The 27,318-nt window shown below is 54.7% G+C and overlaps 6 protein-coding genes across 6 annotated transcripts; 3 read left to right on the top strand and 3 right to left on the bottom strand.

The window, feature by feature from the left end:
- Positions 1–370: 370 nt before the first annotated feature.
- HIGD2A (HIG1 hypoxia inducible domain family member 2A) lies at positions 371–1,318 on the bottom strand. Its single transcript, XM_084215726.1, has 2 exons — positions 1,165–1,318; positions 371–988 (listed from the first exon to the last, which is right to left on the bottom strand). The coding sequence occupies exons 1-2, from the start codon at positions 1,277–1,279 to the stop codon at positions 822–824; spliced, it is 282 nt and encodes a 93-aa protein (XP_084071852.1). The 5' UTR covers positions 1,280–1,318; the 3' UTR covers positions 371–821.
- A 121-nt stretch (positions 1,319–1,439) lies between these two features.
- NOP16 (NOP16 nucleolar protein) lies at positions 1,440–3,648 on the top strand. The gene is made up of 5 exons (XM_084215841.1): positions 1,440–1,566; positions 1,704–1,815; positions 2,391–2,460; positions 2,950–3,056; positions 3,293–3,648. Exons 1-5 carry the CDS (start codon positions 1,460–1,462, stop codon positions 3,434–3,436), a joined length of 540 nt encoding a protein of 179 aa, XP_084071967.1. The 5' UTR covers positions 1,440–1,459; the 3' UTR covers positions 3,437–3,648.
- Positions 3,649–4,268: 620 nt separating this feature from the next.
- KIAA1191 lies at positions 4,269–11,189 on the top strand. The gene is made up of 7 exons (XM_084216151.1): positions 4,269–4,399; positions 4,473–4,663; positions 5,928–6,051; positions 7,215–7,339; positions 8,523–8,629; positions 8,930–9,066; positions 9,489–11,189. The coding sequence occupies exons 1-7, from the start codon at positions 4,372–4,374 to the stop codon at positions 9,695–9,697; spliced, it is 921 nt and encodes a 306-aa protein (XP_084072277.1). The 5' UTR covers positions 4,269–4,371; the 3' UTR covers positions 9,698–11,189.
- Positions 11,190–11,386: 197 nt separating this feature from the next.
- On the bottom strand, positions 11,387–20,260 carry SIMC1 (SUMO interacting motifs containing 1; the record flags this gene model as incomplete). The annotated part of the gene is made up of 11 exons (XM_084215818.1): positions 11,387–12,698; positions 14,017–14,101; positions 14,182–14,338; positions 15,264–15,392; positions 15,863–16,018; positions 16,489–16,634; positions 17,034–17,103; positions 17,698–17,918; positions 18,068–18,784; positions 19,706–19,852; positions 20,039–20,260. 11 exons carry the CDS (start codon positions 20,258–20,260, stop codon positions 12,478–12,480), a joined length of 2,271 nt encoding a protein of 756 aa, XP_084071944.1. The 3' UTR covers positions 11,387–12,477.
- A 108-nt stretch (positions 20,261–20,368) lies between these two features.
- On the top strand, positions 20,369–23,783 carry THOC3 (THO complex subunit 3). Its single transcript, XM_084215784.1, has 6 exons — positions 20,369–20,577; positions 20,961–21,117; positions 21,862–22,066; positions 22,389–22,550; positions 22,639–22,739; positions 23,058–23,783. The coding sequence occupies exons 1-6, from the start codon at positions 20,395–20,397 to the stop codon at positions 23,219–23,221; spliced, it is 972 nt and encodes a 323-aa protein (XP_084071910.1). The 5' UTR covers positions 20,369–20,394; the 3' UTR covers positions 23,222–23,783.
- Positions 23,784–25,959: 2,176 nt separating this feature from the next.
- CPLX2 (complexin 2) lies at positions 25,960–27,061 on the bottom strand (the record flags this gene model as incomplete). The annotated part of the gene is made up of 3 exons (XM_084215798.1): positions 25,960–26,206; positions 26,378–26,553; positions 27,031–27,061. The coding sequence occupies 3 exons, from the start codon at positions 27,059–27,061 to the stop codon at positions 26,009–26,011; spliced, it is 405 nt and encodes a 134-aa protein (XP_084071924.1). The 3' UTR covers positions 25,960–26,008.
- Positions 27,062–27,318: the final 257 nt, after the last annotated feature.

Raw genomic sequence — 27,318 nt, 5'->3', positions numbered from 1 at the left:
GAGAGCGAAGCCTCGTGGATCACCAAAGCCCCTGGTATGATCCAAAGCCAGCAGTGGGACCGTGCTGGTCAGGACACGGGCAGGGCAGGTCCCCTGGAGAAGAAGGTGTTGCTGACTCCCCAACAAGAACAGCCAAACAGCAGCACATCCCAGAGAACATAGCCAGACATCACTTCAGAAATGTGACTTCCCTGCTTGTTTTCACAGGGAGTTTCATGTCTTGTTTCTTGCATCATGACAGCTTCAAGACAGCCACGGTCACTCCTTTTTCTCCCTGCACTGTTTACTCTTATGGATTCTCAGTGCTCTGCAATCCAGTATCAGTCAGAATCTTGCTGCAATTCACTTTATTACTCACCAGTTTCAATTGCACAGCTCACACAACCTCCCAAACTGCCTCCCCCGCTTCCTAGGGACTCTGTCCTGCCAGGACCAAGCCATAAGCAGTGGTTCCCTCATGGGCAGCTCGTTTCTCAAGTGCTGCTCACTGCCTGACTACAGCCACACCTCAGACCACGACCAAGAAGACACAATTTTATCAGCCTGTGACAGTATCAAGCAGGAACAAGAAGTCTGACAGGGGTGGTGAGCCTTAGTGACATGCAGCCTCAGTGCTGCAGGAGAGCTCTTGGGGAAACAAAAAAAAAAGCCATAGCCTGAATTACATGTTAATCACAGAGTGTATTCACCCCATTTCCAGTGCTCCAGAACTGGCTGTACAGAGACATCACAACAGTCTCTCAGAAAACTCCGTCCCCAGCCAGGATCCACCCTGCTAGCCAGGGCTGCTGCCCGTGGCCGCAGCTTCGCTTTGTGCGATGTCACTGTCGGGATTTGAAGGCCGTGGCCGCCATGCCCCCCAGCAGGGCGGCGAAGGTGCAGCCCTGGGCTATGACACGCGCCCGCATCATCAGCTGGGAGCGCCGAGTGTTGCCTTTCTTGAAGCAGATGATTCCGTAGACCAGGATACTGACGGTACACAGGCAGCCTGCGGGAAGGACGGGGGTTGTGAGGCGCGGCTTCCCCCTGACTCCCAAACCCGAGCCGCGCCTCCCAGGGGGATCGTAGGCCCGGGGCTAGGGACCGGCCCCTCACCGGCGGCCATCGCGCCGGCCCGCGCCCCTCACCCAGCCTCCGTCCCGCCACCCCCCGCCCCACCCTCACCGAGGGGCACCAGGGGGTTCTCGCGGGTCTTGCGCAGGAACTTGTCCGCGAATCCCTCCTCAGGGAACGTCGGCAGCGGGCTGGGCTCCAGCGGCGGGGGCGGCCCGGCCGCCATGGCCAAGGTGACAGCAAGGCCCTTTCCGGCTGCCGTAGCCCCGCCTCCGAAGCAGTGTATGCCGGGGGTTGCAGTCCGACGCGCGCACTTACCGCGCAGCGCTGCTGTCTCGGAACTACACTTCCCGTGGTGCCCCGCGGCGCGCGCGGCAGCCCCGTGGCCAGCCCGCGAGTGTCCGCCATGCCGAAGGCCAAGGGGAAGACCCGGCGGCACAAATACTCCTACAACCTCAACCGCAAGCGGCTCTACCGCAGCGCCCGCCGCCGCGCCGCGCCCCGCATCGCCTGGTGAGCGCCGTGGACACGGGGGGCGAGCGTGGGCTGGGGCAGGGCGGCCGGGAGCCGCTGCACGTGTCGGTGGGGAGAGGGACGCGCGCCGCCGCGGGGTGGGGGACACGGCCCTGATGTCGCTTGTCCCCGCGCAGCTCGCACATCCGCCATGCCTGGGACCCGCACAAGTCCGTGGCGCAGAACCTGGCCGAGATGGGCCTGGCCGAGGATCCCAACAAGGCTGTCCCCATCCCGAAGAAGCTGCTGGTAAGGAAGGGTTTGGCCCGGCCCGCTCCTTTGTGGGGGGAGGTACCCTGGCAGCACTGGGCAGGTGTTTCTGGATAAGTCTCTGGCAGTGGACACGTTTCTTATCTTGATCTACGTGCTTATCAGCAAGATCCTGGCGTGGGAACGAGCTATAGCGCTCTGGAGACATAATGGACTTTAGAACAAATATAAAGAACACCAGTCTTGGGACTTCCCAGAGACTGCTGCCAAGTTGTTCCTGATAACAAAGAAGGGCTCTTTGTGTACAGCAGTGCCAGCCTGGCCCATCTGTGTAAGAGGGCAACACTCAGGTGAAAGGTGGCCCCAAGAAGCTCAAGGAAGAAGTAGGAATGACCTTGTTTGCCATTTGTCTCCATTCACACAGCGTTTCTCAGCTGACAGCCTCACCCACAAGCCAGTTTAATGGCACAAGTAAGGCTCTGCTTAAGCCAGCTGGATTTCCTGCTCCTTGCAACCATGTAGAAGCAGTTTGGAGTTTTGGGAACAATGAGTGGGGATACAGCAGTCTTCCAATTGAGCTTTTCTTCATTTGTCTTTTCTCTGCTATAATTCAGGGGATGGAATTGGAAAGCGATGGACAACAGCCAGGAAAGAAAATAGTGCGGAAGCCGTACGTGGTGAATGGTCAGTGCTGCATTTGGGGTTCTCCTGTGACTCTGTGGGCTATTTTGTCATCCTGTGCTGTGCCAGGGGTAGGGAAGGGTGTTGTTTCTTATCCAGCCTTGTGGAAGAGCTTGTCTTTTCCACAGTGTTTGTCCCTGAAGCCTCAGGAGGGCTCTTGTCACTGCGAGATGTGCTGGTGCATGGCTCCAGGGTGACAAGAAGCCATGGAGGCAGTACCTGCTGTTTCAGTGGTGGGCTGGGCAGCTCTGAGCAGTCCCACTGCAGCCTGGGCTGAAAGGGTCTGCTGCTCCTGTGTGAGCTGGAGAAGAGCTGCAGTGCAGGCCTGGATGTTGTCTGGGCCATTCTCTTGCACCAACATGCTGGGAAACATCCCTGCATGCGCCAGCAGCCAGGCTGTGTGGCTGGAGTCAACCTTGGGGGGAGGTTGGGGACCTCTGAGGTGGTGTTGCTTCCTTCCCCTCCCTCATGCTACCTCTGCCCTGTGCCTAGAGATGGAGTTGGAGGCCAGCCTCCCTGAGAAGAAGTCGAACACGCTCTCACGGGACCTCATTGACTATGTGAGATACATGATCCAGAACCACGGGGAGAACTACAAGGTACATTCCAGAGCGAGGGATTCACTCCTGGATATTCCCAACAGCAGCATGAGATCTGCTAATCCTCTCTGTCCTGGATCCTGTTTTGCAGTCAGCTGATTCTTAAGGGAAAAAACCACTTTGAACTGTGGCCAGCTCCCTGTCTGAGTCAGGCAGTGATCACACTGGTGTGGGTGGGCTGGGTTGGTGTTTGCTCTTGGGGCTGTTCCTCTGACTTACCTTCTCCTTTGTCGCAGGAAATGGCTCGGGATGAGAAGAACTACTACCAGGATACTCCCAAACAGATTAAGAGGAAGATCAATGTGTACAAGAATTTCTATCCCGAGGAGTACAAAAATTTCATTGCATCACTCAAGCCAGAAAAAATGGAAGTGCAGTGACTGCTCTTTTTCCTCAGGTTTACCTGCAGGCTTGACATGAATATTTTCCAAACTGAAACAGCCTCTGGTGATGGAGGAAGAACCTCACTAGGCAGAGAGGGTTTAACTATCCATGAAAGGCTCTTTTGGCACCGGCACTGACTGTGCTGTTCTGCTCACTTTTTGTGTGGCAGCCAGCATTTCTTTAACTTTGCTAAAATAAAATACTCTTTCTAGCTGGTTGTTTGTAGGCTCTGGCTTGGTGCAGTCCTGCTTTGGAGAGCTCCTGGTGCCCGCCTGTGTGTTGGTGGCCTTGGGCACCAGTCCCCCCCCTGCAGTGACAGGGCTGGGTTTGGGCAGCACTCGGACTTTGGCTGATTGTCCCGTAGGCAGTGTAAGTTGGAGCAGGACTGTGTGCTATGGCTTTTCCCTGTGCCTGCAGCTTGGGAGAGCAGGCTGGGGTCCCTTTCCTGCTGAGGAACTGGAGGGCAGCAGAGAGGTCACCCTTTAATTGACAGAAGAAGGAGCAGCTGTAGAAAAGGTGTCACAGTGAGACTGTCTGCCACGTAGTCCTGTTCCTGATGGGCTTGCCAGCTTTCAGGATTGGTTTTCCAGGACCTAGCACCCTGTGGGCTGACCCAGCAACCTCCTGTCTGCAGGAGGGCGGGACACGTGGGCAGGACACGGTCCCAACGCCAGCCCCGCCACCGGGGCCGTGGCCGCGCTGGGGACCCGGCCCGGCCCCGCCTCTCCGGCAAGCCCCGCCTTCCCCGCCCGAACTACACCTCCCAGCGTGCCCCGCGCGGAACGACCGCATCTCGCGAGACCGCGCCCCTATAAGAGCACCCCCGCAGGCGCAAGCAGCCGCCGGCTGAGGGGACTTGCGGCCGTTCCGCTATGGCCGCTCCGGCCCTGGCCCTGCTGCTCCTCGCCGCGCCCCGCTGAGCCCCCCCGCCATGAGCTCTGGGAAGCCCGACGCTCCCGGTAAGGTTCCCCACCCGCTCCGCGCCGGCCTCGGTCGGGCCCGGCGGCGCTGAGCGCTGCGCTCTCTCCGCAGCGCTGGAGCCGGGCGGCGGGGCCCGCTCGGGCAGGATGTCGTTGCCCCTCGGCGTTCCACGCCGCGCCTTCAGCTACGATGATGCCCTGGAGGACACGGCGCCCATGACGCCGCCGCCCGCCGATCTGTGCGCCAGCGTGCTGTGGAAGCAGCCGGTCATCCCCGAGCGCAAGTACCAGGAGCTCTCGAAGGTACGGCCCTGGCTGATCCCGGCGTGTCCTTGCGTGCCCCGCAGCTCTGGCACCCGTCTCCGGGCATCCCCCCGTCCTTACACCCCTTCTGCCCGGCTGGCGCTGCCCCCCTGCCTCGCAGCAGAACCCTCGGGAGGGGCTGGGGACAGAGCCCGGCGCTGCTGCCTGGCTTTGCTCTGGGCACAGGGAGGTGTGGATGGGACAAACGTGTGCTGAGTGTCTCCTCCCTGTTTGTGGTTAAAAGACCCCCAGCGACCAGGTGTGATTAAGCTAGAGCATGAGGCTGGTTTAGGTTGGATGTAAATCCTTTACCGTAAGGGTGGTGAGGCACTGGCACAGTTTATACAGAGAAACTGTGGTTGCCCCATCCCTTGAAGTGTTCAAGTTGGTGGGAGCTCTGAACAAGCTGCTGTAGTGGAAAGTGTTCCCCTACCATGGCAGGGGGTTGGAACTGGATGATATTTAAGATCCCTTCCAGCCCAAACCATTCTGGGATTCTATGCTTTGAGTGCAGAACCAGCCCTTTTAAATTCAGAGGCTGTTTTCTAAGTTTGAAAATAAGCTAAATGTTGTTGGATGGAAGAACTTAATTCTGTATCCCTTTGGTCTTAACCTCTACTGTATACCTCTTTGGTTTTTAAATCTCTTGTGGGAGACAACCAAAAGTTGTGGTTTGGTACAAAAAGTAAACTCTCCCATAGGGAACTCTTGTGTTGGGTGGAGGAAGTCAGTGTTTCACAGGATACTTTGTTTTCTAGCATTTCTTTTCTGTCTCTTTGCTGGGGTTCAGTGGTCAGTGGTCAAACTATGACCACTGGGCACACTGAGTAAGAAACATGTAAGGAATGAGGTGGGAAAACAAATTGTTCACTCCAGGCTCTGCTCTGTGACTGCCATTCTGTGAACAGCTGGTGCTTGAGCTGCCTGTGGAAGGTGCTCTTGGTGCTTTTACCCAGCTGACCTTGAAATCCAGATTGCATTTAGGAGAACAGGTGTTCTCGTTTCTTTCCTGTTGGCCTTGTTGTACTTGGACTAACAACTTGTTTGTTCTGAGCCTGGTAGGTGCTCAGATGTTGGATGCAAGTCACTTGTTCCTTGCCATGAATTCTAAGGTTCTGACCATTCCTGCTGCAGTGTGCACAGCCTAGGGATTTCTCCCATGAGATGAAGGCCAGAGCAGCATGGTCTTGTCTCACTTGTGTAGTTACAGTTAGGTGCTGAGATGCTTCCCCATCTCAAATTGTCCCCTGCTGCTTCCCCACAGGATGAGGAAGGGGATGCCAACATGAAGCCTGTCATAACTCCTTCATCATCCACTGAAAGTGTGAACAAGGTGCCTGTGGTGAAGGCCAAGGCCACTCACATCATCATGAACTCCCTTATCACAAGTAAGAACTCACCTCTCTCTCTGTCATGTGTGGGTTGGGCACTGAGGGGGCTCCAGCTTGGTGATGCCTCAGAGTAATTCCTGGACAACTCTTAGGTTCAGACTGACTCTGCTCTGGTGCTGTGTGAGTTTGTTTTTTTCAGAGGATGTTTCTAGAAGGAAGCAAGGAACTGGGGAATAGGCCACATGTGGTGCTTCTGTGTTTCCAGGGGTGGGGTAGGAGTGCAGAGTTTGTTGTTTGCTGACAGGACACTGCAGTCCTTGTTGGTGGAGTGCAGAGGCTGCTGCTGCTCTGTTTGATTATTAACTTGCTATTTCTGAATGACAGGCAGAGCTCTACCATTAACCCAAGTAGTGAGGGGAGCTGACACACTGTGCTAATGGAACACTTGCTGGCATTGATGTTGTTAATAGCAGCAGCTGCCTTGCTAACTGCAACACTTCTAAACATAAATCATGATGCTTTAAAATAAAATTGGGTCAGTTATGTTTGCAGAGATGATGTGCCCTTTTGCAATAAGAGGAATTATTTCTGTGTTAATCTGTCCATGCTGCCTCTTCTCTCAGCAGCTACAAAAACAGGGATTGTTACCTGTTTTAAAGAAGACAGTGGGCTTTTCCACTTACCTTTTTGTGCTCTGGTTCCTTTTGATTTTTCTCCTCATTCCACCAGGGAATGAACATCTTATGCTGGGGTTTGCAGGAAGTGCTTATGTTTTTCAGAACTGAAGCTGATATCAGTGTATTAGATGCTGGCTCTATGTCTGTCTGAAATAGCTTATTTCACCTGATCTAAAGTCACTGGGAGTCTTTAAAACATGACCTGCAAGGCTCCCTTGAATGCAATGGGCCACTTAAAGTGTCCAACTTACTGGGTTCTCCTGGATTTATGAAGTTGTGAGTAGGAGTGATGCAGTGTCAGGGGTGAGATGGGATTAATTACAGGTGTTGCATTTGTGGTATGTCTGATTTGAGACAAATCACTGCTCATCTCACTTAGCCCTGTGTCTCAGGGTGGTTGTCATGTCAGAATATCTCACCAGCTACATCTTTCTGCCTTAGCTTGTTACAATGTGTGAAGGATGAAAAAAGGGGTTTGCATTCAGTTGCCAGAACTGCTTGTGGTGGCATTTCTGTATGAACTTGTGCTCTTGTGTGTTCCAGAGCAAACTCAGGAGAGCATCCAGCGCTTTGAGCAGCAGGCAGGGCTGAGGGAAGCTGGCTACACACCCCACAAAGGCCTCACCACTGAGGAGACCAAGTACCACCGAGTGGCTGAGGCAGTCCACGTAAGGCTTGTTTTCCATTGCATTTCTCTATGTAGGATGGGTCTGGTTTAACATTTACCTGGTGACATAACTTTTGGAGCATGTTGCTAAAACTTTCCTTAAGCTGCTTCCTCTGAAGGCTTTTACCTCATTGTGTAGTAAAGTTTACCCACTTTTGTTTGAAAGTTAACATTAGCTTTTGTAGTTTTGAAACAGCTTTTTTTTTTTCCTCAAATCTGTCACATTTTACTGTCATATCAGACTATGACAGTTGTCTTTCCAAGTGGGGACAACCCTACACAATTTCTAATTTCTTGCTGTACTTTTGAATGGTGCCCTGCAGTTGAATTCTGCAACTATGTGTCCAAAGAGAACTTGTAAACTGTACATTTCCAATGTGGAAGTGACCTGATGTGTCTTACTGAAAACAAAAGTCTTGGATGAAGCTGTTACTGTGGATTGTTGAGCTCTTAAAAAAATTTTGCAGTTGGAGTTTAATAGTCAACTCTTGCAGTGTCCTCCCACGAGGCCAAAGTTTCAGTAACTGCGTCGATGAATTGCATTAGTGTGGCTTGAATAGCCACAGGAAACATTACAAGGTACCCTGTGTGTTTTGTGTTTGAACTGTAACTGCCCTTCAAATGACTTCTTCAAAGTTCAGTTTGTACTGTCCAGCTTGTAAATAACATGGTTTGCCTACACCCAGTTCCTGTTTATTTTGTGCCCAGGTTCATCTCTGTTCCAGGACAGTGTTTCCATCCTGATGTACACTAATTGCTTCACAGGGTCTGGTATTCTTGATCTTGTACCTTCTGTGAGAGCTGGTCTCACCCTTAGAGAACTGGTGGGACTGAAAGCTTTGTTGCTTTGATAAGTGCTGGAAACAAATGGATGCTGTGGCACAGAGCAGTTACCAGGTAGCTGAAGTGAGCTGTGCTGCATCCACAACCTCCCTATGAGTGCTGGTGCTCCTTTCTGTAGCCTAAAGTGAACTTTAAAAATGCTAATATTTGACGTGAAGAGAAACTTAAGGGGATGTACACAGGTATTGTAATACTGGATACAACTTTAGGTTTGGTGATACTTATTCTTTATCACCTGTGATGGAAACAATTGTCTGGTTTTGGTAAAAAAATTTGGGTGTTGTTCTTTATGTCCAGTATTTAAGCTGTGTTGCTTCTGTTTCTCTTGCCTGTCCTGACAGAACCTAAAAATGCAGAATGGAGAGACAACAAAAGATGACAAACAGAATTCTTCTGCTCAGTCCACTCCCAGCAGCACCCCCCACTCCTCCCCCAGGCATAGAAACAGGTACTCTGCCTCCTTTGGTTTCCTACAGGCTGCTGGGGTGGGAGCTGCAAATAATAACTTTCCTATCTTGTGAGGGACTGCACAGGGTGAAATTTAGAGCCTGGTGAGGATTTGTGTTGGGTAGATCCAAATGCTGGAAGCCTGTGGAACTTGAGCATGCATAGCTTTTCCTGGGTTGTAACAAGCCTATTAAGATTTCTTAAATTGCCCCTTTTAACTACATGAAAAGTTCTGGTATAGTGGGGTCACTTGAAGTATTTATTCTCATGTTTTAAACATCCCAAATATTTTTTTCCTTAGGGGTTGGTTTAGTCAGGGATCTTCTACTTCTATCACTGGCTCAGACTTTGCTATGGAAGGTGGTGGGGACAGATTGTCATCTGAAAGATGGAGCTTTTTTGGACCCAGAGCTGTCCAGAAATCAGCCAGTGATGCAGGTATGTTCTTGAAAATCTGCCTTGCCAAGGTAGGAACTGTCACACAATAGACTTTGCTGGCTCTTTCTGGAGTCTTATCCTGCTTGCCTTGTTACTCTCCAGGACCACCTTGGAAATGTGTGTTAGTCATATAATTTCTGTGCCTAAATATAAAACAGTTGGGTAAAACTTGTGCCAAGGATCTGGAAGTAGAAATAACTTGCAGTGAGCTGCAGTGGGAGGGGCAGGGTGTGAAGGTGACAGCTTTTTACTCTTTCTCTGATATGGCTGGAAGTGCTCACCCCTGATGTGAAATAGGCTTCACAGGATATGCTGGAATTGGCATAGGTTGGCTGTGGTGCTGAGTGTCAGTGACACTGCTCACTCCTGGCAGCAGTAGGAAGAGGATTTGACTGGTTTTCCTGGTTTTTTTTTTTCATCAGGAGGATTTACCATTCAGTCCTATAAGGGTGCCCAGAAGCCATCCCCAATGGAGCTGATGCGTGCTCAGGCTACAAGGATGACAGAGGATCCAGTCACCTTCAAGCCACCCAAAATGGACATTCCAGGCACAGATGGGAGGAAACAATCTCCACGTTCCCACAATATCAAACCTCGGGATCTGAATGTGCTCACTCCCACTGGGTTCTAGAGGAAAGCTTCCAGTGTCTTTAGCAGGCTACAGGGTGTCTTAGGCTCTGCTTCCCTGTCCTGTGTGCTGCAGTAAAGTAGGAAAGTCTCCTTTTCCAGCTCTTCATCTCAGAAAAAGAAACCGTCATGATTGTCCTGCTAAAGCCAGTCTTGGAAAAACTCCTGCACTGTCCTAAAGCAATGAAACCATCCTGTCTGCTTGTACTGCACTGGCCTGGGCTGCCAGGCTGCTCTGGATGTGCTTCCCAGTACACCACACCACAGTGAAACCCTGAGCCATGTTTTTTTTTGGACAGGATTCCATGTGGTGTGTGAGCACCTGGCTTATATCTCTGGAATCTGATTGTCTGGTCCTGCTCAGTGCCCAAGGACCCACAGGGGGACTGGTTCTGTCAAGAGATCAAGCAGAAAACAATATGAACAAGCAAGGACTGAAAACTGGACCATTAACTGCCAGAAGGAAGATGGGGTATGTGGTAGGTCAGTATAAATGTGGCACTCCCTCACTGTCCAGTGTGACCATGTTTTTTGTTCTTGGAATGTTTTTTTAAAGGGAACAGGGACTAGTGAACATTCTAAGATGCCCTCATTGGAAAGGCAGGGAGCAGAATCTAATGGAACTTTGAAGTAATGAGGAAGAATTCCTTTTCTTCCAACTCTTCATATTCCTCCAAGAAGGTGGAAGTAATCAAAGCTGGTGTGGCTTGAACCAAGTAATCCTCCTCTCTTTGTTCTGCAAAACAGCACTGTCCTGTGTTCTAGACAGCAGATTTGCACGTGTTTTGGCACTCTGGATGCTGCTTGATTTGTTTTTGTTGGTTTGGTTTTTTCCCCTAGAATTGTGTAGAATGTATTAGACACTGGGAACACTTCTCAGACAGGGTGTTTTGTTTTATCATCATTAAGTGTGTTCTGCAGGGCTGGGGAAGGACTGAGGACAGAACAACCCTGCTAAGGTACAGCTGGATGTGATCCTTGATCTAGTCTGAACCAGTTCCTGGGAACAACTAACACCAGCTTTCAAGAAAAGTGGAAGGAATTCCTGCCTACCATCTAATCCCTTAACCATGGTAGGCAGTATTGCTCTGAGAATCCTCACCTGTGCTGTGGCAAATGGGTCTCCTCAGGTCTCCACTTGATATCACAATGGTGTTGCAGAGTCCCTCAGCCAGCAGCAGCCTGGCATCTGGAAGTGGAAGCTTCTCTGTTGCCAGGACATTGTAATAGAGGTTACTTGACAGGTGGTAACTGTTGAGCTCCAGGTTTCTCACTTAAACCAAACACTCTCCCTGGAGGGTGACACAGGGTTGGCTTCCTTGGCTGGCTGCTGGCTCCTCTGAAGCAGCACATTTTGTAGCACTGCTTTCTCTCAAGCTTCAGCAGCACTGCCAGTGATGTGTTGTGTGAAAGTCCCCCACCAAACCAGCAGTTCTGTCACCACTCATTCGCACCTTGGCAATCAGGCTCTCATTTGACATTAATTTATTTGTTGACTGTATTCATGTCTCCTAATGTGTATGTTTGTTTTGTTTGTTACAGGAAAATAAAATCCTTGTGGAAGGGAGGTCCACAGTGTGTGTTGGTGCTGGCAGAGCATGTGGGAGAAATTTGGGGCTGTCCAGTGAGCATGGGGTCAAAGTTCTGGTGGATAAGGCTCTGGCAGCACTTCACTATAGAGTGAAATATTTGCCCACAAACTCCCCTTTCACAGGGAGATTGGATTTACAGCCAGGCTCAGTTCTGTCTTAGGGCTTGTGCAGATGAAACTAAACACGACATCTTTGTTTTCTTGAGCAATCCAAATTCATGTTCCTGAGATTTTGTCTCTTGTTGCTTTGTGTGCTGTTTCCCACCTGTACTGTGGAAGTGGGCAAAAAGTAGGAACCAGGCTGGTGTTTCCCAAGAGATGTCCAGTTCCCCTCTGGAAAGTTGTGGCTTTGTGCTGTTGTAGTGTTTTGAGCTGCCCTTTAAAGTGCTGCTGATGGAGGATGATTCACCTGGGCTGGGGAAGTCTGAGCTCTGAATGCTGGTGCTCCCTGTGCTCCTGGAGTATAATCTGAGCTCAAAGTCATGGAACAGATTCAGGTAATGAGGCACAAGCTGCTGCTGTGATTCTGATTACAGAGGTAAATCCCACAGACTGGGAAGGCTGGGGTAAAGCATGGCCTTGTGGTGTGATCTGTGACAGAGCTCTGGACTTTGGGCAGCACTGGCACCAAGACTAAAGACTCTTAGCAAACATGAAAAGAATTTATTTTTTTAAATGTACAAAGTGCTTTGTAAAATTGCATGAGGTAAACTCCAACGGAAATTCTGAAACAATGTAAACCAAACATCTTTCAAAAGAACTGTATAAACCAACCCCATGATACTGAGATTGCAGTATGAGATGGGCGGGCTTTATATTGAGAACACAAAGCTTTGTCCCCCCCTTGCTGCAGTGGTTGTCTCCATCAGGCAGCAGTGACAGTGAAGAACAACTCTTGCAGCTTGAACAATTTCTCCTGGATTTGTGGGGGCAAATACTTCCTTTGGGCAGTGCTGGCATCAAGACAAAAGTGTCTTAGCAAACATGAAAAAACTCATTTTTTTAAAGTGTACAAAGTGCTTTGCAAAACTGCACAAGGCAAACTTGAATGGAAATTTGGAGACAATGTAAACCAAAAGTCTTTCAAAAGAACTGTATAAATCAACCCCATGATGCTGAGATTGCAGCATGAGATGGGGGGTTTATATTTAGAACACAAAGTTTTGTCCCCCTTGCTGCAGTGGTTGTCTCCATCAAGCAGCAGTGACAATGAAGAACAACTCCTGCAGCATGAACAATTTCTCCTGGATTTGTGGGGGAAAAGGCTCCCCCAAGGTCTTCTGCATTCTGGTGATGAAGTCATTCATCTTCAGCTGAATGTCCAGCTGGCTGATGTCATCACTGTCCTGGAGCCTGGGCTTGGTTTTCTGAGCAATCAGTTTCATCCGGTCACTGACAGAGGTCCGCAGGTGCTCTGCAAGAGGAAATGCTGGTGGGGAGAGGCAACACCCAAAGGGCTGCCTGAGCTGCTGGGACGGACCCCAGTGTGCCACAGGCAGTGCTGGAAACGGGATTGATCCTCTTGTTATCCTTGATGGTTCTGCACAAGACTTTGGGAAGAAGGAACTGGCCCCTCCTGGAGCTCAGTTGGAATGCAGAGAGAGCCCAGGAATGGGAAGGGGCAAGGCTTGTGTAATCCTTGTCTTCTGTGTGAATGGCAAAATGGGCAGCTGCAAAGGAGTCTCCAAAGAGCCCAACAACACTCTAGGACTTGAGGGAGAGTGAGACTTTGCATATATGATGGTGGATTCCTCTGCATTCATTCATGACAGCTGTAACTCTGGGCTAAAGCACCTGAAGCTGGAAGAGACTTCTGGCAAAATACAGAGTTTTACAGAGTGTTTTGTGACTCTGCCACTCTCCTGGGGTCAGAATTGCTGCTGTTTGCATGGCTGCTGTGGATGGTTCTCCCTACACAGTTTAAGTGCTGAAAGTGTCCTGCCTTGCCCAAAGAAGGGCTTCAGAGATGGTGAAGGGGTCTAGAGGGGAAGCCACATGAGGAGTGGCTTAGGTCACTTGCTGTGTTCAGCCTTGAGGAGACAGATCAGACCTCACTGGGGTCTACAGCTTCCTCAGGAGGGCAGGGCAGCTCCCATCTCTGCTCTGTAGGACGGTGACAGGACCTGAGGGAATGGCTGGAGATGTGCCAAGGGAGATTTAGGTTGACTATTAGGAAAAACATCTTCCCTCACAGCGTGGTTGGGCACTGAACAGGCTGCCCAGGGAATGGCCATGGCTCCAAAGCTGCCAGAGCTCCAGGAGTGTGTGGACAACTCTCAAAGGCACAGGGTGGGATTATGAGGTGTCTATGCAGGACCAGAAGCGGAGTTCAATGGTTCTTGTGTCACTCTTCCAACCTGGGATATTCTATGATCCCTTTGCCTTCTGCTTTTCTTCCTAAACCACCCTATTCTTCTACCCACTGTGCAGCAACTTAGACAACAGTGGGTATACAAAGCACCCTCTTGTCCACTGCCCAGTGCTGGGAAGTGCTTCCTTCCTTTAGGAAGAAGGCTATTTTGCAGGGGCTAAACCTGGCAAAGCAAGGTGGGTGCTCTGATTAATGCAACATCACTTCTTTGACTGCTGGGAATAGTTCCTATCATGGATGGAGGTACAGTCTAAGATTCACTGGCCATGAGTCCAGTAGTGGTAAGAGGAGGAAGGGGAATTTGGCTCTTCTACTGCAGCCTCTTGATGAGACTGTTAGGGCCAGAACAAGCACTGCTTACCCAGTTTTACACTATGGTAACTCAGCAGTAGCAAACTCAAGTACTGCAGCATCTCATCCCACCTTTGCCATGTTGGTGTTTCATCCTAGGACAGAAGACAGTATTTGGTCGTTAGAAGTTTTCTCAGAGGAAAACAAGTCAAAGGAGAGGTGTTGGACTAGATACCTGGAATTGTGGCAGCACAGAGGAGTGGCTCAGGAAATACAGAACCTTGTCCAGAGACATGGATGAGGTTGTGGGCATGTCACAACTATGCTGGAATAGCAGCTCCAGCAGTCTGCAGCGCAGGAGCTGGCTCTCCATGGTGTTTAATAAAGCTTCCCTAGAACACAAAAGGAGCTTTGGTTGAGACAGCACAGCCTGACCAGAGACAAGTGTTCCAGCATGCTCCTGCTGTACTAGTGCAGATGTGGAGTGACTGCAGGGGCTACCCAGCCATGCCCTGGAAGGAAGACCAGCAGATGTGGTGAGAGACTTTTGTTATGCAGCTTGGCCGTGGCCCTGTTTTCATCCTCAGGTGTGACCTGTACAGTCTCTAAAGCAAACTGAGCTGCTTCACTTCACCCTACCCAGCAGCCTGTGTGGCAGAGGCTCATTCCTGCGGGCTTGCAGGGAGCCCAGCCAAGCAAGGGTGATGTGGGGTCAGGGGTAGAAGGATTTGTATCTGTCCTGGGCAAAGCAACAGCTTGGTTAGAGTCAGTTTGGCTTGTTTTATACCTGGTGTGTGTGCACAGAGTTCTGCTGAAAGGATGTGAAGGGCTGCTTGCTGGGCATTGAAAGATGGGTTTGAAATGCTTGTGGGCTTAGTGGTCTCTTCACTCCCTTGTGCTTTGGCTTCCCATTTGCATTTCTTAAAGAAGTAAACAAAGGATGTCAAGACAAAGCTGCAGGAACTGCATCATATTTCTGACAACCTGGTTGCCCATGGGAATCAGTGATGTCTTTGCCAGTGCTTGGCTGTGCTGCACATTACTGCTTTTCAGACCCTCTTTACAGTTTTAAGGTCACAACTTTATCAAGTGGGAGAATTGACTGTTCTCAGCAACACACCACCTGGGTGTGTTTCCATCAACACATCATCTGCTCAGCTGGTGATGTTGCATCTCCATGGGAGACACAGCCAGCTCCTGCTGGCTGGCCTGTCTTTCTGTACCCTGTAGACCTTGATGCATCCAGACTTGGATGTAAATTGGGAATAAGACCATTGTTCACACAGGCAAATGCTGCATTGCACATGCTTGTCTCACCTTTGGCTCCTCAGGGGGATATTCAGTATGAAGGGGAAAATGTCGTCTGCAATCTTACGGGAGCTGCAGGTGGGAGATCTGTCCACTTCCACTGCCATGGCCAACATCCGCTGGAGCAGGAGCATCATCCTGGGTGAGAGGGGACAGTCAGCACAGGGGGACTGCCCCTCAGCTTGCCAAGCAAAGCCTTGGGGATGGCCCCTGCTTCAGCCTTGTGCTGTGAGGGGTATAGGAATGCAGTGGGCCGGGTTCGGTGTCTCCTGGTGGCTTCTATTGATGCTTCTGCAAGCAAAGCTCATCCCCAGATTGACCCTAGGGAGGTCTTGGTGGCTCTCCCGAGTGTTGGAGCAGCATGGGCTGCCTGAGCTGCGGGCCACAAGCTCCAGCCTTACACTACAGGCAAGAGGATGACACTGAGCCAGTTTCCTACTAGGTGAGAGTCCTTTACTCACCAAGTCTTTAACCCAAAGAAGAACCAGCAAAGCTGATCACAGGTACAGCCTGGGTTCCCTGAACTTAGAGTGAGAGTGTGACTCTGGCTTCTGCCTGACTTGGGTCCATGATAATGCCAGCAGGGAGTTTGGAATTCTGGAGCTTACTTTTGGGCAAAGAAAGCTGTCTGGGCCTCTTCTGTCTCAGTGCTGGCGAGCCTTGGTGAAGATGAGCTGTGTTCAGCCCTGGCTTCTTGTAGCTGTTTCTGGGGCTGGGAGAACCCAACTCCTGTAACTGCTGCCACCAGCCAATTGACCACTTCCCTGGAACAGAAATAAGAATTTTATTGGGGATGTGCCTAATTTTGCTGTGTTCTGACCTCTAAATCCACTTAGAGCTGGAGGAAAGGCCCTGACAATGAACAGTATGTTCCACCCACTTGGATTGGTTAGGGAGTAGCTCTGTTGAACAGCTCAATAAAGGAGCTCTCTTGATTTTTACACTTGCCTACAGGAAGGACTGCCTCCTTCTCAGTCCTGTCCTGAGCAATGCAAATCTGACCTCATTCCTGGGAAAAGCCCACTCTGTTGTGACTGGAAAGGCCATGCATCATCCGTGGTGGTTTGCTTTTGTAAATCTTTTCCTAGTCTCTACAGCTGGCCATATGCTTCCCTTTGTCTCCCAAGTCTGCTTCTTGGAAAAGTCTGAAAGTCTGACTGAAGTCTTGACAAGTGTTCCCTAAGCCCCTGCCTCTCAGCTTCTGGTTAGAGAACAAGGAGTAGGTGTCCCTTACTTGACATTGTTGAAGCACAAGTCACATGAAAGCACTTTCTTGGCAATTGACTTCTGCAGCTGGTAGGACTTCAGATTGTGCTGGAAGTCATCCTCCAGGGTCTGCACCACGTACTGCAGGAAGAGGAGCCAGCCAGGGGGCTTCTCCTGGAGGCAGAAGGAGAGCACATGAGTCTGGTGGGACCACAGGCTTAGGAACACCAGGGAAGCTGGCTGTCTTGGGAATGTACTGATGTACATACTGAGGAGTAGTTGTAGGAGGAGCTGCCTGGCTTAGGCAAGACCCTGAGGGGCATTGCTGGGCATTGCACTAGTGCTGTGACCCAGAATTTATCTGTGCCTTCTTCAGTGGGATGACCTGCCTAAAACTGTGCAGAGGGCTAAGGGAGCACTGTGGATAAATGTGGGATTCCCAGCTGGCACTCACTGTTGGACTGGCTAGCTCTGCAGCAGAGCACAGCCACAGGAAGCACTTAGGAACACTCACCCTCAGGCAGCGTGTGCTGGATGATCCCTGCCCCATGTGACACACAAGGTGCCAAGTACCTGCTGCTCCATGATGAATTTCACCAGTGTCCAGTCCCATCCCACCGTGGTGATGTTGGCTGGATGGAGCCTGCAAGGACAGCCATGTCCATTTGTGCTGAACTGCCTGACCATCTGCTTGGAGGCACAGCAGCCTCTTAGCCCTTCCCCAGCCACTCCCAGCCCTGCCTGCTCAGGTGCCTTCCCTGCCTTCTCTCCATCTTTGCTCTCACCCCTTCTCCTCTCCATAACACATTAATTTTTTGGAAGTACCTGACAGGGGTTATGCTCCATGGAGATGACCAGAACTCCTACGTCTGTGGCCTCATAAAACATTGTACCTCTCTGTGGGAAGCCTGAGGAAACTCAGGGAGCTGCTCCAGCCACTGCTGGCACTGCTGCAGCCCAGGGAAGGCACTTCTGCCATGTCACAGCAGTGAAAAATGAGACCTGTGCTTCAGGGCAAGACAAAAACCCTCTTCTGTCCTCAGGGGCTCCTTTGTGTCACAAGTTGTCCGTGACCCACCCTCAGAGAGCCCAGGGTGTACCTGTGTTGGCAGGAGGATTATCCTGGGTTATAGAGGAAATCATTCCCTGTTCTGTGGGTGAGCCCCACAGAATAACCCTTAAGCTGGGCAGACCCCTGGGAACACCTAGCCAGCCCCGGGACAAGGGGAACACGTACATTTGGATCTTCATCAGCAGCGTGTAGACGTCATGGAGGATCTCCGCTTCGTGGGTGTCTGAGAGCATCTGTTTGATCAGGTGGCAGATGATTTCTTTGGGGGGACAGTGCTGGCAGGAAACAAACTCGTTCAGGAAATACAAGGTGCCCTCCAGGCTGCTCTCCTCCATGGTGGTGTGCACCATGCTCAGCTTCCCCCTGGGGATGAGCCCCGGTTTCTGCTGTGTACAAGGCAAGACAATGGGTGAAAGTTCCCGGGACACAGAGGAACCCAGCTGTGATGTGGGGCCCACTGTGAAGGGAACTGCAATAACCAGAGCCCCCAACTGCCTGGCAAAGGGGAGCAGGTGCTGCTCCAAACCCTGTTTACCTGTGTTTCCCTGTTGGGTGCTATGCCTTGGAGGAAGAGGTGCTGGACTCCACTCCTGCTGAAGTTGTGCAGTTTATCCAGCAAGGCCTGGCTGTCAGCATCAGTCCTGGCTGGGGTGGCTTGCTGGATTGGTTGGTGTGGTGGGAAGTCACTTGCCTCTGGCCAAGACCTTTGGGCCTTTCCTGGCGTTATAGGAATGACTGGGGCAGGGCTCAGCCTTGGGGGGAGGTTCCTTTCTGGGCAGGGCTGGGGAGGATCTTCCTCTGGGCTATCAGATCTCATGCTGCTGTTGCTGTCCAGGCTGGGGGGAGATGGAGACTGGCAGTCTGAGTCTGACTGTGAGTCCAAGCTGCTGTTAAAGGCAGTAGTGCTGTAATCCTGCTCCAGGCTCCAGCTGTGGTGCCTAGAGGCAGGAGAAAGGCAGCTGCAGTTCTCCATGGTTTCTGCTGTGACTATGGTGGAACTGAGCTTCTCAGAAGTGTTGTATGATGCTGGTGTAGGGCTTGGCTCTGGCAGTGCCTGTGTTTCTTTTTTTGCAGCAGAGCAGAGTTGGGAATGGGACATGTGTGCTGCTGGGGCAGCGTTTCTGGAATTCTGAGCAGCACCAAGGGTGGACTGGAGAAGGCTGCACATGTCCTCAGTCAGGTCGATGACGGCGAGGCTGCTTGACGGCGTCGGGTCTGAGTTTGCATCCTCGCAGGTCAGGTCAATGATCTCCTGTGGGGACAGAGCAGCAGTGTCAATGTCCTGTCCTGCCAGGAGCCTCTGCTATGGGCACTGTAGTCCCAGTCCAAGAGGGAAAAAGGCCACCAGCCTACAAAAGGGGCAAAGACCCTTCTGCCTGTCCAAGGGGGCCTGTGGCCCTGAGCTCTAGGATCAGCCTTCCCTGGCAGCACAGCTGAGATTGAGCCCAACCCAGGCCCTCCCCCACTCCCCTCAGGGCTCATGTCCTCATGCCTTGGCTCAGAGCAGACCTGGCTGCCTGCTCAGCTCCTTCCCACACAGAAATCCCAGTCCTGCTGGCATGTCCAGGGAGGGCAATGGAAGCACAGGGAGCCCTCCTGTACCCAGGCACTGGCAGGAACAGCACAGGATCCAAACCCTGCCACCTCATCTGTGTCACATCACCTGCTCTGGAGGACAGGAGTGGCAGGAAACAAAGCTGCCTTTTGATCTGTGACACCAATTGGAGCTACAGCAGCTCTGACACTTTGGGGACTCCCATCTGGGCCTCGCTGGGCAATGCAGGGTCCGAGGGGAAGGAGAGGCAGATGGGGGAGGCAGCTGTGCTTGCACCAGCAGCAGATCACACACTGCACTTCCCAAGCTTTTGGCAGGCCCAGGAGGGGTCAGAGCCTGTTCGTTCGTTCGAAAAAAAAATCTGCCTCGGCACCTCAAAGCAGGGAACACGTTTAGCAGAGACTTTAAATCCACTTTCCTCCCCCGACTCAAACCTTCCCCAAAGAGAGGGCAAAGCCCGGCGGGCTGCGGGCCGCGAGAGGAGCTGCAGAGGGAGGGAGGTGCAGGGCTCCAACCGCCTCAGGACCCGGGACAGCGGTGCGGGGCCGGACCGTTTCCCCGTCCGGGCCTGAGCCTCGTGCCCGGAACCGCCGCCACACGGCCTCACCGGCCCCGCACCCGCCGGTGGAGGGGGACAGGGCCGAGGAACGGCACGGGGAGCAGGGGCGGCAACCGCCCCACCGCATCCCGCGGCCGGACCCCGCTGGGGGCTGAGCCCTGCAGGGCCGGACCCTTCTCGGGGTGCAGCGAGGGCACCGTGACACGCTATGGCAGGCACCGGGCTCTTTCTAAGGGTATATGGCCAAGGAGGCTGGGACCCTTGCGGGGAGCGCGTTTGTGGAACGGGGCTCTGCTGGCGGGCGGTGCCTGCGGCGACCCGAGCCCGGCTGGGAAGAGGGCGGGAGCTCCCTGAGGACGCGGCTGGGACGGGACGGGGGAACACGGGCCCACTCCCTCCACTGCCCCCGAGGCTGCTTGTCCGTGCGCGCCTCCCGTCCCTGCCCGCCATGGCAGCGCCGCCATCTTGTGTGTGGCAGCGGCGCCGTGCCCGGCGGGAGCCGCGGGACTCACGGCGGGGCCGGGCAGCGAGTGGCGGGAGCGGCAGGGCTGGAGCGGTGGCGAGCGGGCGCCCTCCGAGTCAGAATCGCTGACGAGGACCACGCTGCTGTCCATCTCGGCGGCGGGCGCCGGCTCCGCTCTGCCGGTGGGGCCGCGCCGGGCGCGGGGGGGCGGCGGAAGTGGCGTCAGGCGCGGTGCCGGGGCGGGGCGCGCGCGGGGGTGGCGGTGCCGGTGGCGGCGGCCCCGCCATGGCGGTGTCGCCCTACGTGCAGGCCATGCAGGAGCTGTTCCGCGCCAACACGCGGAGCCGCGAGTTCCCGGCGCACGGCGCCAAGGTGCACTCGGTGGCCTGGAGCTGCTGCGGCCGCCGCCTCGCCTCCGGCTCCTTCGACAAGACCGCCAGCGTCTTCCTGCTCGAGAAGGACCGGCTGGTGAGAGAGATCCGCCGGCATCGGGGGCGGTGCGGATCGGTACCGGGAGCCCTTGGGCATCCCGGGCGCGGCTGCTTGGGCTGGGGTCCGGAAGCGGGAGAGTGTCCCGGTGGTCGGTGCCGGGCCTGGGGGTGGGTACTCTGTGTGCACCGGAACAGCAGCATCGCCAAGGGCGGCGCGGGCCGGGTCTGCGAGCCGGGAATGGAGCTGGTGCCTGGCGGGGTTCTCCATCCTGGCCGGCCGCGGGCGGGAGCTGTGACCGTGGTGGAACTGGGGTGGGGAGGCTCCTGATCTGTCCCAGCGAGGATGCGGCGTGCTGGGATGTGGGCTGGAGTGGGAGCAGAGCTGGGCATAGCCTCACGTCGTCTGCCTGCTCCCTCCAGGTGAAGGAGAACAACTACCGGGGCCACGGGGACAGCGTGGATCAGCTCTGCTGGCACCCCAGCAACCCTGACCTGTTTGTCACAGCGTCAGGGGACAAAACCATCCGCATCTGGGACGTCCGCACCACCAAGTGCATCGCCACTGTCAACACCAAAGGTGAGTCCTGTCCTTCCCAGGCACCTTCCCAGGTGTGTCCTGGAAGGAGCTCAGCTGTGTGGGACCCATCTGCAGTGGCACAGAGCTTTGAACCTTTCCTGTGGTTATTTCTGGTTGGAACATCTTTGCTAGCTGCTTTATATTTGTGTTGCGCTCATCATGTGAGAGCTGATTTACTGTGGGATCAGGACTGGTAGAACTACTGAAATATGCTGCTGGCTGTTAAATGTCCTTTGTACTTGTCTGTGGAGTCAGTGGGCTGTGGGGCTGGAGGCTGGGGAAAAGCATGTTTACAGAGCGCCGTGGTGGAAATAAAAGCTTGTGTGGGCTCAGAAAAACAATTTGAATTTATGTGATGCTTAACCCAAATGCCATCTGTGGTCTTGGAAATGTCTAGTTTTGAGTTGTTGGGGCTGGGAATGGCACTGTAAAGTCGTGTAACAGCAACCTGCCACGTTCTTACCTATACTCAAAGGTATTTATTTTTGGCTTCTGCTTTTTCTGGATCTCAGAGATTACTGGATTCAGAGGAACTTGGCATGACCTTGTTTGGTGATTGTTGTGGTCCCATCTTGGCTGAAATGGGGTGTGGCATATTGTCTTCAGGCTGCACTTCTCACAAGTTTGGTTTTGCTGGATAGCTGCTGTGCAGGGCTTGTGTGTTAGAGTGAGGAACTGGTAGTCTTTCCCATTTGGGAATGGTTTGGAGTGGAAATGGGACCTGCTGCCTTTCTGTCCTTTCAGGTGAGAACATCAACATCTGCTGGAGCCCTGACGGACAGACCATTGCTGTGGGGAACAAGGATGATGTGGTCACCTTCATTGATGCCAAGACACATCGCTCCAAAGCTGAGGAACAGTTCAAGTTTGAAGTGAACGAGATCTCCTGGAACAACGATAACAACATGTTCTTCCTCACCAATGGGAATGGCTGCATCAACATCCTCAGGCAGGTGCCCGTGGCTGCTGGTGGGCTGGGCTGGCTGCAGTCCTTTGCAAGTGCCTTTGCTTCTTTTGGAAAACCTGAGCCCCACATCCCAGCAATGCCCTCTGGTGGGAATGATCTTGCCTGGAGCTCAGGTTGCCACAGCTGGGGGCTGGGCTCAGCTCCCCAGAATGGTCCCTGATGCTTTGCCTCCTTCACTGGACACTCAGTGAGTCCTGCCTCGGCAGGGTTTGCTTCCAGTCCTGGTGTGCCTCATGCCTGCCCTGCTCTAGGGAATCCCTGTGCTTCTCTCACTGCTCCCTGCCCTCTCCCTTCACCTCCACAGCTACCCAGAGCTGAAACCCATCCAGTCCATCAACGCCCATCCTTCCAACTGCATCTGCATCAAGTTTGATCCCATGGGGAAGTACTTTGCCACAGGCAGTGCTGATGCATTGGTTAGCCTCTGGGATGTGGATGAGCTGGTGTGTGTGAGGTGCTTCTCCAGGTAGGTAGAACTGTCCCAAAATTGTTTTCTCCCTCTCTGGGGAGTGTGGTGGCAGTGCCTCACTGTCTGCTCCCCTGGGTTGCTGCAGGCTCGACTGGCCCGTGCGGACGTTGAGCTTTAGCCACGATGGGAAGATGCTGGCCTCGGCATCAGAAGATCACTTCATTGACATTGCCGAGGTGGAGACAGGTAATGGCTTTATTTTGGGGAACAGCAAGGAGGGAATTGGATGGAGGAGTGCTGGTGGAGTTGGGAGGACACGGGGAGAATCCGTGTGCTAAGGAAGAGCTTTCCTGTGCAGAGCAGAATGCCATGAGGGGGAGCCTCTGCCTCAGAAGTCTGTGGCAGACGTGCCTGTCATGTCTGTACCTTGTCACTGGGTGACTAAAAGGCGCTGGAGCAGCGTTTGTGCTGCCTCTCCCCTTCACTGAGGTGCTTGGCTCGGGGAGGTGAGCAGCAGAGGGGGCTGGAGGCTCTCCAGGCTGATGTGGCTCCTTTTCCATGCAGGAGAGAAGCTCTGGGAGGTGCAGTGTGAGTCCCCCACCTTCACAGTGGCCTGGCACCCGAAGAGGCCGCTGCTGGCCTTCGCCTGTGACGACAAAGATGGCAAATATGACAGCAGCAGGGAGGCTGGCACTGTCAAGCTTTTTGGGCTCCCCAACGACTCCTGATGAAGCTGCTGCACCCAGGGAGGCAACACCTGCCTGCCTTTGAGAGTGGGAGCTTAGCATAGGTGGGGCAAGGAGCTGGCTCATCTCCTTGCCAGCCTGGCAGGGCTGTGACCTTGAGCTCAGCTCTGTGTGTTCTGTTCTTGGGAGCTTTATAAACAGGCAGCTGTGTGCTGGGGAGAATGGGGGGACTCTGACAGGGCCCCCCCTCTGCTGCCTCATCTCTGGGGCGTGGGGGGCTTGTTCCAAAGGCAAGTGGCAAAAGAAAATCAGTCACTGAAGGTGGCTGCTGAGGAGCCTCCCATGGGAGGTGCTCTGCTTTGACCAGGCTCCCCAGCAGTGATGAAATATGTGACTGTTCCCTTGTCCCCAAAAACCTGGTGGCAAGGGCAGCTCTGGGAGCACAACCTGCCTTTCCCCCTCCCAGACATCCCATGTCCCTTCCCTGTGCTGTGACAATGAGGGGAGGGTTGCGGGGTTTGAACTGGTAGATATTTTCCCACCTGGGTCTTTTTTAAAATATTTGTGGTGTCTTTTTCTAATTTTGATAAATCCTCTTCCTTAATGAAGGTGCCTGTGGCTATTTGAAGGGGAAGAAGGGGGGTGCTGAGCTGCTCTCCCTTCCCCTGCCTCCTTCCCTTGGCCATAGCAAGGCCCTGGCAGAGGGGTCTGTCGGGGATTGTCGCTCTTGTCCCCGCTGCCTGTCCCCGCTCTCTGTGCCCCCTGTCCTGCGCTGTCACCACACCAGGGGGCGCTGCGTCCCCACGATGGGGACAGGTGACAGCGGGGACACTGCTCAGATCGGGACATGGAGGACGCTGCAGGTTCCATGCCACGGCCGCCAGCCCCGGCCTGAGCCCTGCCCCTGCCCTGTCCGCACTGCCCAGGGAGAGCTGTGGGGATTTCTCCCTGCCTGCACCGCCGTGCCGGGTCACAGGGCACAGCCTGCCTGCAGTGGAGACCTTGCCTGCGAGATCTCTGCCGTTCTCTACCCTCATATTTCCTTCTGACAGAAGCTTTTCTGGGTGACTGCTCTGCTGATGCCGCCTGGGTAACAGCTGAGCTCTTTGCTGGTAAATGATGGCACATCAGTCAGAGCTGAGGCTGGCACCAGGCTGAAGCCTCCCAAGCTGTGGCAAACCTGGGCACTGCCAGGGTGTCTGCCTCAGTGTGGGGGCATGAGGTGCACCATGCCCACAGCCTCATGCTCCTCTCTTGGAGTGGTGGAATACTGTGACGAATCAGAAACAGCCCTTGGACCCCTGGGTATCCCCAGTTATTCAGTGAGGGAGTCAAGGGAAAGGGGGAGAAACCGTCATGCCATGACTTGGACATCCCTTTTGTGTTGTCCCCAGCCCCAGAGAGGACAGATGCCTGTGGAGTAGGAAGGCAGCAGGAATGAGCAGGACTTGGAGCCACATGTGGCTGCTTCATGCACCTGTAGAGGCCTGGCTGGGGGCCAGCCCAGGGGTGATGATCTGCCAGATTTCAACCCTGAGGTTGATGGGGTGAGGGAGCTGACATGGGGGGCCCAGGAAAGCAACGGATGAGAAGAGGCCGGAGCAATGTACAAATCCCTTTATTTTATTAGTTCGTCAAAGACTAGTTCGAGCAGGATGGTCACAGCATGTCTGTGGGGCCCCGAGCTGCCCGCCACCTCCCGGGAGGGCCCTGGTGAGCGGCTGGGGGCCGTGGCTGAGGAAGCACAGGGAGGGGGAGCACGGTGTGGCAAGAGACGGGCCGGGATGAGGGTGTGCCCCTGCCTCCCCCCGTTGGGGTGCAAGCAGCGGCTCCTGGGACATCCCGGGGCTCTTGCCCAGGGATCCCTTCCCAGGCCCGGGGACCCATGTGTCCAGCGTCAGGTGAGGGCAGCCGGGTACCCCCAGCCCGGGACTGGCCCGGCAGCCCTCGGCCCCGCGCTGGCTTTATTGCAGGGGACAGAGCGGGGGTCCCGGCAGCACGGCGAGGGGCGCCGCGGGTGGCCCCCGGGGACAGTGGGGACTCGGGGGTGGGAGTCTGAGCAGCGGACACGAGGACGCATGGAGCGACGGGGCGCACCCTGGCACAGAGACACTAATGCGAGGACGGGGGCCAGCGGGGCCAAGACACAGACGAGCGAGCGGCGGGGACGGGGGACGGGGCAGGGGGGCCCCTGCCCCGCGCGTGCCTTTGTACACGGTTGGCGGAGCGCGGCGCCCGCTGCTCCCGGTGCTGAAGTATTGCAGTCTAACTGATATGGCTTTAACTATGGGGCCAGAGATGCGGGGAGGGGGGTCCCCTCCTACCCCCCGATGCAGGAGCACACCGGGCAGCCCCGGGGGACCCCCGTGCCCGACGACCGGGGATGGGGGAGCTGCGGGCAGGGCGCCTGGCTTTGTGCTTTGGGCTTGGCCCAGGGCGGGAGGGGGCAGGGGGATGGCAGTGTTGGGGACAGGGGCAGGCTAGCAGAGGCCTACTGGGGTCCCCTGGGAGAACAGAAGGGGCAGGGCAGGGGGCACGAGGAGCCACCCCGGGGGGCCGGTAGGGCCTGGATGCCCCTAGCCTGCCGCGAGGTTACATCAGTGCATTTGGTCCCGGTTCGCCCTGTCCGGCCAGGGCTGCTCCCCTTTGGCGTGGTGGGGGGGCCCTGCCTGGACGGGACGGGGCGGGCTTTTGGTCTGGTTGGGGGACAGGGCAGGAGGGGATGGGAGGGGGTGTGGGGACCCCCTCTCTGGGGCCAAGGGAACTGATGGAGGAGTTGGAGAGAGGGCGCCCATGCCCCAGCACCCTATGGCAGGGTTGACGGTGCTGTTACTTCTTGAACATATCCTGCAGTGGGCCGGGCAGGTACTTGAGGACGGTGTCCAGGATGCTCTCCTCCTCCTCCTCTTCCTCGTCCCCACAGCCTGCCGGAATCGCCTTCTTGGGGCGCGTCAGGCTGCCCTCACACGGCTGCTCCAGAGCAGCTTTCTCCTCTGCTTCCTTCTCCTCCTTCTTCTTCAGCCCGTACTGAGAGGACACAGGCTCTCAGCAGGGCAGGCAGTGGGCACTGCCTGCGCTGTGCCCCGTGCCCATCGCCACCGGCTTGGGCCACCCTCCTCCCGGCCATGCCGGCTCCCTGTCCCAGCCCCACCCCGCCTGCCGCAGGCAGGGGCGGGCACAGGGGAGGTGTGTGCCCACCTTGTCACGGATCTGCTGCCGGACTTTCTCCCGCTCCGCTTCCATGCGGGCGTGCTTGGCTTTCCGCTCCTCCTCCTGCTGGCGCAGGGCTTCCTGCCTCTCCTCCTCCTTCTTCTGCGCGTCCGGATCCTTCTCCTCCTCGCCCCCCAGCATCTTCCCCATGTCCTTGGTGGCCCCTGTGCATAACGAGACCCTTGGTTGGTCCCCAAGGGTGCTGCAGCCTGGTGCTGCTGCCAAAGCCCCTGCAGCAGCAGGGAGGGCAAGGAGGTCCCTAGCAAGGAGGACCTGGGACATCCCCAGGGCCACCTGTGCTGAAGCGGGCTGCAGACAGGCTCAGGAGGCTGTGGGGTTGGGGAGTACCACGGGCTGACTGTTCTGCCCTAGTTCAGTGTCAGCTGGGGTAGATGCCAGCAGCTCCTTCTTTAGCACCCTGGGGACCTGCTGGGGAATCCCACTTAACAGCAGAAGAGCCAGGATTCCCCAGCCAGCCGCTGACAGCACTGGAAATGGGAAACCTGGAGGGCTTCAGCAGCAGCTCCCCACTGCTGTGTGACTCTGTCCCCTTGCCATGTCCCTCCCACTGTGCTACTGGGGTGCTGGGCCAGCATTGCTCCCGAAGGGGGGACCCCTGAGGGGAAACAGCTCCCACTCACCGCCCAGCGCTTGCTTCATGACAAAGTCCATGGTGCCGATGTGTGCGTGTGGCTAGGCCGGTGCCCAGCGCTCATCCACCGCTCTCTGGGCTTGCTGACCTGGGCCACCTGTGCAGGCAGAGAAGGACAGGTTGGGGATACCATGCTAAGGTTCCCTGCTGCCCAGACTGAGGGATGGAATGACCTCTGGGGCTGTGCTTTGCACCCTCTGCACCCTCAGCCCAAATGCCTGCCAGGATGGGCAGAGGGAGGTTCTGGGGTCTGCAGGCAGAAAGTGACCTGTGCCTG

The sequence above is a fragment of the Fringilla coelebs genome (genome assembly GCF_963513975.1).
Source record: "Fringilla coelebs genome assembly, chromosome: 15".
NCBI classification, from domain to species: Eukaryota; Metazoa; Chordata; class Aves; order Passeriformes; family Fringillidae; genus Fringilla; species Fringilla coelebs.
Note: the sequence above shows the minus strand (reverse complement) of the source record. Positions and strands in the feature narration are given on the sequence as shown.